Raw genomic sequence first — 9,925 nt, 5'->3', positions numbered from 1 at the left:
TTTGATAATCATTGATTATTCATTATTCACAGAATTGACAATTTGTGTTGTGATTTGTCTGAACAGAAGGGGGCGGTAGTGCACCTGCTGCTGCTATAACTACTAGAGACGAAGAAGAAGAAATCGGTTGCTAAGCGGCGGCCAACGTAAGGAAGGCACAACACCATTTTACATACATATATGTATATATGCACAACACGGCCATAGTGTACACCCAGGTTATTGTTGCGCTCTTAATATTTGCACATTATCGAACTGGGACGCTCTACAAACTAGTTATGACGTCAGACTTATTGCGAGTGTTCTTTAAGGCCGTGCGTGTGATTTAGAACACAACCTTTGGAGACGTCTTTCTGCGCATTTCGACCGGGATTTTGACACTTTCCGCTGCAGGTATTTTTTATTTTTCTACACGTTATCTAACTACTTTACTCCTGGTCTGTGTCACTGTGTAAGTTTTTACTGTGGTGCGATTATGTAGCATCATTTATAAGTGTATTTATGTCTTGTTTTGTGCAGTAATTGATGTCAGTTTGTCTTATTACAATAAGACAAACTGTTATAAGTTATAATAAACTGAATTAAAGCAGTGTTTACCATGCAAAACATATTTTTTCGTATTCTTAAAGCCATTAATATGCATTCTAAATATATCAAACACTACCCTATGCCTTAAGAGGGATTTTACTGTATTTAATATCATAAACACTGAGATATTTTAACATAAGCGCCGCTGTTTGGCTTTGTATATTCTTGAAACATCCACTGTTATTATTTACCACTAGGTGTCCTCAGTGAGTAACTTTTCTGACTCAATGAGTTTCTTGTATTACAGTATTGTAAATTTTAATGACTAATTCAGTGATATTTCTCAATCAAGTTCCTAAAAACTGCTTATTTATTTTATTGTCAATTTAGTTAGTCAGCAAATTTCCTGAATCAAGTTAAAAAAAGAAAATTCTGCTTAATTTATTAGATTGTAAAATGTGATACTTATTCAGCTAAATTCCTGAATCAAGTACAAAAAAAATGCTGCAAATGAGCTGATATTGTGAAAGTGCTTTATAAATATAGTCCATTTGAAGTTTCACTATTTAGTCAGAAATGCCTCATTTAATCATTTAAAAGTGTTTGTCTTGTTTTTTGTGCAGTATTTGATGTTTGTCACTCAAAATCCATTGCTCTTCTCTTTAATATACTGAAAGCAGTGTTTATGATGCAAAACATGTTTTTTTTGTTTTTTTTTAATATTCTGAAAACCATTAGTATGCATTAGAAATGTATCAAACACTAACCTATAGGACTTAACCCTTCTATTATCCTTTGGGTCAATAATAGTGGACTTTCCTTTTTTACATTTATATTTCATGACTTTTCCTAAATTGATGGGTACAAATGAAAGTGTATTTCGATTGCCATTTTGTATTTAGGGAGTCATTTCTGTATATTTTTTGTTTAGTTTTTTGTCTTTGTGTGTTTTTGCAGTCATTTCGTTTGTATTTACTTTGTGCGTTAAAAGGAACACAAAAATAAATGGTGTTTTTTGTTTTGGGTTTTTTTTTTGGTCATTTTGTGTATTACATTTTTTTCTGCTTGTGTATTGCAGCCATGCCTCCTCCAGACACAATGTTCTGCGCCCAGCAGATCCACATCCCTCCAGAGCTTCCAGACATCCTGAAAAACTTCACCAAGGCCGCCATCAGAACACAACCTAAAGATGTGCTGCAGTGGTCCGTGGCGTAAGTCTTCTGAGGTTTAAATAGTCAGAACCAATGCACTGCATGGATTGTATTTTATTTAAATCAATCATTCCTAAAAAAAAAAAAAAAAAAAATTAACTATGATCTTGGTGTGTCCATGCTACAACATTGTTGTGGTTAGAATTTCTCAGCTTTAGTTTATTAATGAAAGAAAATGACAAAAGGAAATTAAAAAAAAAAAAATTAAAAGTGAAGATGTAACGTTTTTATTTTTATTTTGCTACTGACGAATGTCACAACCTGGGTTGGGGTCAATTATAATTGTGATTGCTTAATTGATAATTAATTCAAATTATGGCGTAAATATAACTACCATTGTAATTCTTAAAATCTGTTGTGGTTGTATTCATAATTAATAATAAAATAATTGTAATTGAGTTCAGATAATTGACTTTGTAATTGTAATTGCCATGAAAATTCTATTAAAATAGTCAATTTTAATTTAAAGCAAAACTGAGGAACTATGTGCAGTTCTACACACATGGAATAAACAATTATTAAAATATGTTTCATATCAAGTTTTCCCACATTTTACCATTTAGAAAACAATGAAATATAGGGGTACACTGACACAAAAATGGCTCAGACACCCACACCATAAATATTAAAACCTATATTTGAATTGATTAGGACACTTAACAAGGTAACCAATAGATAGGAAAGAAATTAGATGATAGATATTAGTTAATAGTGTATTTTGCAGCTGATTTAGGACCCGTTAGAGATGCTAACACAAAAGGAATTTCAATTTTTAATAGGTTATTTAGTTCAGCTCAGAAATTGTAATTCAACTTTAGTAATTGAGAACGTAATGTCATTGACTTTCAGGGGAAAAACAGTAATTGTGATTTTAATTGAAATTGAAAAAAATGCCGATCACTTTAATCAGAAGTGAATTGTAAATGAACATGGATAATTGAAGACAGAATTGTAATCTAAAAATGTAATTCACCCCAACACTGGTGAGCAGTGTAGAGTTGCGTCAAAACACAGAAATTCAATGGAATGAATTCACTGTTTCTCAGTGAAACAGGAACATTTCTGTAACATAGAGGTTGTATATTTAAAGCAGTGAATGCTAAGGAAGTATTAACTTATATGCTAATCTAACTGCACCTTAGACAAAGCTAAATATACATTAAAGAATGTGTGTTATTAATAAGTGTCTCCTCCCAGATATTTCAACAATCTGTCCAAAGGTGAGACACTTCCAGTCAAAGACAGGTTCGAGGTGTACGACGCTGAACAGACGTCGGACACAGGACTGACCCCAGGGTTACTCAAAACACTCCACAAGCAGGTACCTCATCTACATTATTATCTAAACCAGAGGTGGACAACTATTATGACAGTTTGATCTGAGGGCCACAGTATCAACAACATTCATGTCAGCATTTAGAAAAATACCCAAACTGAGCATCAATACAGGAAATGAGAAATTATTTTGTGTATTTTACTTGTATTTCCGTTTCGTGTTTTTGGCTCATTTTGTGTGTTTTTTTTTGTGTTTTTATTTCTCTCATTTTGTGGGTTTATCTTTTTGTCTCGTGTATTTTAGTTGTCGCTTCGCATGTTTTTGGAGTATTTTTGTGTATTTTAATGTCCTTTTGTTTGTATTTGCTTTGTGCGTTAAAATGAACACAATAATGACACAAAATTTTGTGTTTGGCTGTTTTGTGTGTTTTTGGAATAATTTTGTGCGTTTTTGTGGGTTCTTTTGTCTTGTATAGTGATTTACTATAATAGTTTGTATTTGCGTTTTGGGTCTAATTTCGTGTTTTTTTGTGTCATTTAGTTTATTTTGCTCATTTTGTGCATTTTCGTTTTTGTCACGTGTATTTTAGTTGACGTTTTTGTGTATTTCTGTTTGTATTTGCTTTGTGCATTAAAATAAACACAAAAATACACAAAATTGAATGTTTTTTTTTCGCATTTTGGGAATTTTTATTGTCATTTTGTATTTAGGGAGTCATTTTTAGTATATTTATTCATTAATTTTTGTCGTTTCGGGTGTTTTTGTCGTCTGATGTATTTTTCTGCATTTTTACATGTATTTTTACGTAATTTTGTGTGTTTACTTTTGGGGCTGCACAAATTTAAAGCGAGGCTCTTATGTGGCTCCCAGGCCTTGAGTTTAACACATGATTTTTCTAAACTGGATGTCGTGCTGTCCATGCTTTAAATATAACTAAAAAGTATAGATATTAGGGTGTTTTGATGACTACATGTGAGAGTTTACATGTGAGAATGTGACTCAGACATCCCCACTTCATCTATCATCTTTAAAGTATTCAACTCGTGCATTTTCTGTGATTTTTCTCGTGACTGCAATAATCTTCATGATCCTCTTCTCTTCCTTTCCACCCGATCTAAGCTTTGCTCCAGGAAATCTGTAACCATGGAGGAACTGCAGACCAAATGGAAGGGCCTGTGTCTGCCTGAGGATCAGCTGGAAACCCTCCTGTCATTGGGCAGATTTGCCTCAGACATAAACTGGATGGACTTTTTCGCCTTGGGCTGCAGCGCTCTTGGAGGGGTGAGATATTACATAAAAACTATAGCTATAAATGCTAATACCACACGATAGCACTCCCTTTGAGGCCCTAAAACCTACCAGGCAACGCACAGCTGGAGATCCCCAAGCACTGGTGTTTAGTCTTGGAGAGTTTAGAAGAAATCTAGACATGTGTGATCCAGACTTACTCCTCACAGTTTCTCCACTGCAGAAAGAACAGCCTATAAATCCTTCTCTGACTATGGGAATTTGAGCCTTGCTGTTAAGCCAGTTATTTTCCTCAGAACTGCAGATATATAAGTAGTGACAGATCAAAGAGAATGCATCAAAGCAAAGCATGTGTTCTCAGTGTTGGTTTGGGGAGTTTGGCTTTGGATCATGTTTTTCACCACATGAGGGCAGTGTTGTTCTGTTTTCAACCTATGCATGATTTGTCACTATTGAATTAGATATTTATATATATATATATATATATATATATATATATATATTTACATTTTGCCAGTCTTCAGACCAAACAGAAAAAACAACACTCAATTGTCTAACTATTCAGCCTAAATGGTGTAGGTTGAAGCAAATGCATGTACCCCATCACAAAAAAATAATTAGGAAACTAATATTAATACTTTTACAATACACATTCAATATGTATTCTACACAAAATTTTATATACACAGTTTATACATGCACATCAAACATATATGTACACACATTTATACATACATGCATGTACATGACATGTACACAATATTAATATTTTACTATTTACGATACAAATTTCATCAATTGCATTTTAAATGTAATATATTTCAGTTCATAACACACTCTATCCCAATATATTTTATTATGTTTAGTGAGTAAGTATGAATATATTTTATACCTATATATATATATATATTATTGCTGTCCTATAGGTAAAATTGTTCTAAAATGCTCTTTATTCTTATACTTACTAATGATAAATGATTTAAAAAAACTGCTATTGTTTTACTCATCCTTTTCAGTGTTTTTCTGGATTATTTGTGTTTGTGTGATTGTCCTCATAGTTTAATGTATTTTTCATTTTGAATTATATTTTCTAAAAAAAAAATCTGAATTATTCCCCAAACAGACTCTGATGAGTTCCCTGAGCGTTGCCTGTGAAATCCTGACTGAGGATGAGGAAGGTGCTGCTCCCAGAATCCCCTTTGATACGTTTACCCAGCTCTACACGTACCTCGCTGGCCTCGATGGGGACGTTCCACGAGAAGAAATCAACAACTTCTTGGAGAACCTGCAGCCACAAGTGTAAGTGACACATCTGTGTGTGTGTGCTCTTACTATTAGAACACAGTGATAGTGGTAGGGAACTAGAATGTGTGTTGTATGCATTACAAACAGACAGGCTTCTTATTTCACTCAGTGGTTCCCAACCTTTTTCTGGTCATGACCCCATTTTGATATCAAGAATTTCTGGCGACCATAGAAACATTATTTTCCAGAATTACTTCTTGATCATGTTTGTTATACTGTGTTGGGTCAATGTTGTGACGCCTAAACTGCATTTCTTTTAGTTAGTTTTTATATCACAAATGTGCAGCAACTCCAGAGACATTTTTTTTTCTTCTAAAATTAGTTTTTGATCATGTTTATTGAAGTGTTTTACAAATACAGAGTATAAGGATTAGTGCACAAAGATAAGATGCACCACCATAGATATTTTAGAAAACATTTGTTTGATATTCATTGTGTGTGATGTGTTAATCTGTAAAATAATAATTAAAAAAAAAAAATATATATAATTCTAAGTAGTTTTTTTACCTGCGTTTTTTTTTTTTTTTTTAACTAATTACGAGACATTTTAGGCATTTCAAAGTTGAAAAACACTGGTTTAATAAAAAAATATACCAAATATGTTTTAACTTACATATGCACTCACTTTTTTTTTTTTTTTAAATGTTACTTACTAAATTATTACTAATTTATTCTTTTATTCAAAGTGTCAAAATATCATGTAGTGCGATGATCTGGCCATGACTGCTGTTTTTAAAATAATTCTAAATCAATTCAAATGTATATATATATATATATATATATATATATATATATATATATATATATATATATATATATATATATATATATATATATATAGTCCTGTATATGATTTCAAAGTATTTCTATTTTTATTTCCATCATAATTTTTATGCAAATCTTGCGTGATGATGAACATTTTATGAAATATCATGCGGTGCAATCTTTATACGTCATTGACCAAATACACAGTAGCCAGGATTAGTGACAAGTTAGGCCAATGCCTATTGCATTTTATTATTATTATTATTATTATTATTATTATTATTATTATTATTATTATTATTATTATTATTATTATTATTATTATTATTATTTCTTTCAATTTGAAAAAGAAGAATAATTAAATTTCTCATCAGTAATTCTTTCTTGATTGCTATAGACATTTCATGTGACCCCACATGGGGTCCTGACCCCAAGGTTAAAAACAATGGCTTGAGTCCTTTCATTATTTTAAAGTTTTAATTGCTTAAGTTAAACTTGAAGGCGAATGGTGCTTATTGTCTTTAGTTTGGTTTTAGTTTTTCAACCTTTCCAGAGTGATGGATTTCTCACAGGGTAGAAAATGTGCAGTGGACCCCTTCTGCATCCTCAATCACAACTTGTTTACAACCATCTGTGGTTGAAAATGCCTCAAGGACTCTGCTTTTTCCCCTCCCTCTAAAAAAAATAATAATCAGGATTTCAGCCTTTTTGAACATGAAAATGTTTTTAAAATTTTGATTTAAAAAGTAAAATAGGTCAAAGGTGTAATAAAGTTATAATTAAGGGAACATTTGAGATTAAATCAACCTGAATTAATGATTTTTGTCCCTTAATTAAGTTACACAAGCAAGTAAGACTGTGATCTGCGTTTAACACGTTCTCACTATTTATTTTTAGGTATTTAATCAAGACATAGGGGAGTTTTGAACAAAAGTGTATATTTCACTGGTGCAGTAAAGATGATGAATCGAAGCTTTTTCATATTTACAATATGTACTGGAAAAACTGCTCCCAAAATGTTCTCTGCAGGGTTGAGTATTAATACAGTGAGAGCAGTGTTAGCTGAATCAGGAGCTTCTGCTGTTATTAGTTTACTGCTGTGAAAATCCCCATGCTGCTGAGTGAGTGTAGTGCATTTGCACTGATTTTTCTGTCCAATAGTAACGAGCAGACTGGCATGATTCAGGTTTCCAACTTCCACATCAGCAGGAAGTGATGGAGATAGGAAAACGAAAAAGGGGAAGTAAAGAAATAACAAAGTGATGGACTTTAATTTAATAAATGGAGTCAGCGTGGCACTGAAAGGTGCCGCTGTTGTTTCATTAAAAGCACATTGATTGTAAAGAACGTCAGCACAGACACTGTCTGTTGTTGATTATCTGGTTCATGTTGGAATCCTTTGTTTAGCAGCAAAAAGGAACAGATGTGTGTAGTTCTTTGTGCTTCATACTTTACGTTTTCTAACGTCAACATTAGTATAAAGTCTGTTAGAGCCTGATATGGAACAAGACCTGAATTGTTATTAAAAAAATTCAATAAAACCCAAAATGTAATAATGTAACAAAACTGCTAAGCCTGAAATGTAATAATTTTTTAAAAATCAAACCCAAAATATTACAACTGGTCAATGATGTAACAAGATGCTGAGCCAAAAATATAAAAACCTTTTATGGTTATTACATTATTCAGTGTAATAACACTGCCCCGTTTAAATGATGGAACGGGGCAGTTTTTAGGTGTCATTTTGTGTTTTTTTGGTCTATTTTTCTGCAATTTTCCATAGTTGAAGTCATTTTGTGAGTTTAGTTGCTGACGTCTGAGCTGGTTGGGAGGATAAGAAATAGTATCAGTGGTATTTGGTGAAAAAGGGCATACACATGCCCTCTTGCAGCCTAAATATTTCAGGGTATCAGCCATACCAAGTCAAAGAGAATTGGATGACAGAGTGAAAATTGTAACTTGATAACTTTTGGTTCTCCACCCGTATGACAGCCAGGAGGAAATGTTGTCAGGGCTTACAACACTGATTTTTCTCTGACCTTTACAGAAATCCTAGAAATAAAACAGAAGGATTTTTATTCTGCAGAGGAAATGATTCATTATGCATTTACACACAGTCTATAAAGGCTTTTTACACAGCATCATTGAGTACAATGCTCCCAGTCAGAGCTACAATGCTGTGTGCCCCATTGTTTCAGGGCTTTAGAACAGGAAGAAAGCATGACATCATTGCAAAGATGTCATTGGTTGGGGAATGTCAGCTTCACTGGCAACGCGCTGCACAGCTTTTTTTATTCTTAAATAGCACAGATAGCATCATTCAACACATACATTTTCCAACATTTTCTTTTTCTTTTCCCTATCCCACCCTATAACAGATGGCCTGATAACTCAAGAATTACAGTTCACAATACACAGTCACACACACCAAAAAATAACAAGAAATCAATGATAATCATTTCAATACAATAATAGAAGTACAATTACATCACTTCAACAAATGTCATCTGCGTTTACATTTTCCAAAACAGGTTTCCAGACTTGATCAAATGTTTGTTTTGTAGAGTAACACATCTTCTTATTGAATAAAGTAAGTGAGATCTTTGACCCAGCCCTCATACGTGGGTGGCAATGAGTCTTTCCACAAATCATCCATCGAGGAAGAAGGTAGCAGAAAGCTATCATATTGGCTTTTTTCTCAGCTAAATTGGCAGCTCTCACAATCACTCCAAATACAGCAATAAATGGACACGGTTGAACTGTAGTATTACATATTGTTGACAGAGTTTTAAAAATGGATTACCAGAAACTGTTCAACCATGAACACATCACAAACAGGTGTAATAAAGTTGCTGGTTCTTGACGGCATCGGTCGGATGTGCGGTCAAGGTCAGTTTTTGTTTTACTCGACCTTGCTTTAGGCCAGAATCACACAGTGTTTGAGGTGCATAGAGCTTGAAAAGATTCTGCAAGTTTTTTACTGTTTCATCAAGCTTGGCTCATAACGGCGCATCTTTGGGAATGATGCAAAGCAGTTTGAGACATACGGGAGAAAAGGGTGGACACAGAGGTGTCAAACTTAATACATTCAGGTGTGTTTGTTATGTGCTACCGTCTAATATCTGTTATATTCTCATCCTCTAGGGAACGCCAAGAGGGAATGATTAAACCTCTGGACTTCATCCACCTGGAAGTCCCAACTCCCTCAAGTTCTACCGAAGTTCCCACTTCAACCTCAAGAGATGAATAAAATCAACTAAGGACAAGTTTATCCCAGCTATGTCTTTAAAACTGGTTAATAAAACTTTTTCAAGCTAAATATTTGCTCTTCAATATGGTTCATTACGGTAATTTTACTCACACATGACGGAAACACTAAAAGATGGTGCTTTGTTTTGATGAAATCGTCACACACGAGGAAAAGAGAAAGAGGAGCAAAGGCCAAGAGAAAGAGACCAAATACTGGTAGATTTAATTAAAAAGGTTATTTATTTGAAATGTATATTTAATACTGACTTAATGTTCTGTAAGCGTTGAGTTTTTGTTACAGTTTTAATTTCTAGGAGGCGATGTTTCTCATATTGTTTCAATA

At 33.4% G+C, this 9,925-nt stretch overlaps 1 protein-coding gene across 1 annotated transcript; it reads left to right on the top strand.

Annotated features, from left to right (window-relative positions):
• The first annotated feature begins 24 nt into the window (after positions 1 to 24).
• ropn1l (rhophilin associated tail protein 1-like) lies at positions 25 to 9,652 on the top strand. The gene is made up of 6 exons (XM_028434842.1): positions 25 to 393; positions 1,607 to 1,739; positions 2,937 to 3,060; positions 4,135 to 4,296; positions 5,387 to 5,562; positions 9,478 to 9,652. The coding sequence occupies exons 2-6, from the start codon at positions 1,609 to 1,611 to the stop codon at positions 9,581 to 9,583; spliced, it is 699 nt and encodes a 232-aa protein (XP_028290643.1). The 5' UTR covers positions 25 to 393; positions 1,607 to 1,608; the 3' UTR covers positions 9,584 to 9,652.
• The last annotated feature ends 273 nt before the right edge of the window (positions 9,653 to 9,925 follow it).

The sequence above is a fragment of the Gouania willdenowi genome, chromosome 20 (genome assembly GCF_900634775.1).
Source record: "Gouania willdenowi chromosome 20, fGouWil2.1, whole genome shotgun sequence".
Classification (NCBI taxonomy): domain Eukaryota; kingdom Metazoa; phylum Chordata; class Actinopteri; order Blenniiformes; family Gobiesocidae; genus Gouania; species Gouania willdenowi.
Note: the sequence above shows the minus strand (reverse complement) of the source record. Positions and strands in the feature narration are given on the sequence as shown.

Bases quoted from the DNA above. Each gene is read 5' to 3' on its own strand.
- ropn1l (XM_028434842.1), top strand. From the start codon at position 1,609: ATGCCTCCTCCAGACACAATGTTCTGCGCCCAGCAGATCCACATCCCT. The intron at 1,740-2,936 runs GTAAGTCTTCTG...GTCTCCTCCCAG, and splicing joins GTGCTGCAGTGGTCCGTGGC to ATATTTCAACAATCTGTCCA. The intron at 3,061-4,134 runs GTACCTCATCTA...ACCCGATCTAAG, and splicing joins TCAAAACACTCCACAAGCAG to CTTTGCTCCAGGAAATCTGT.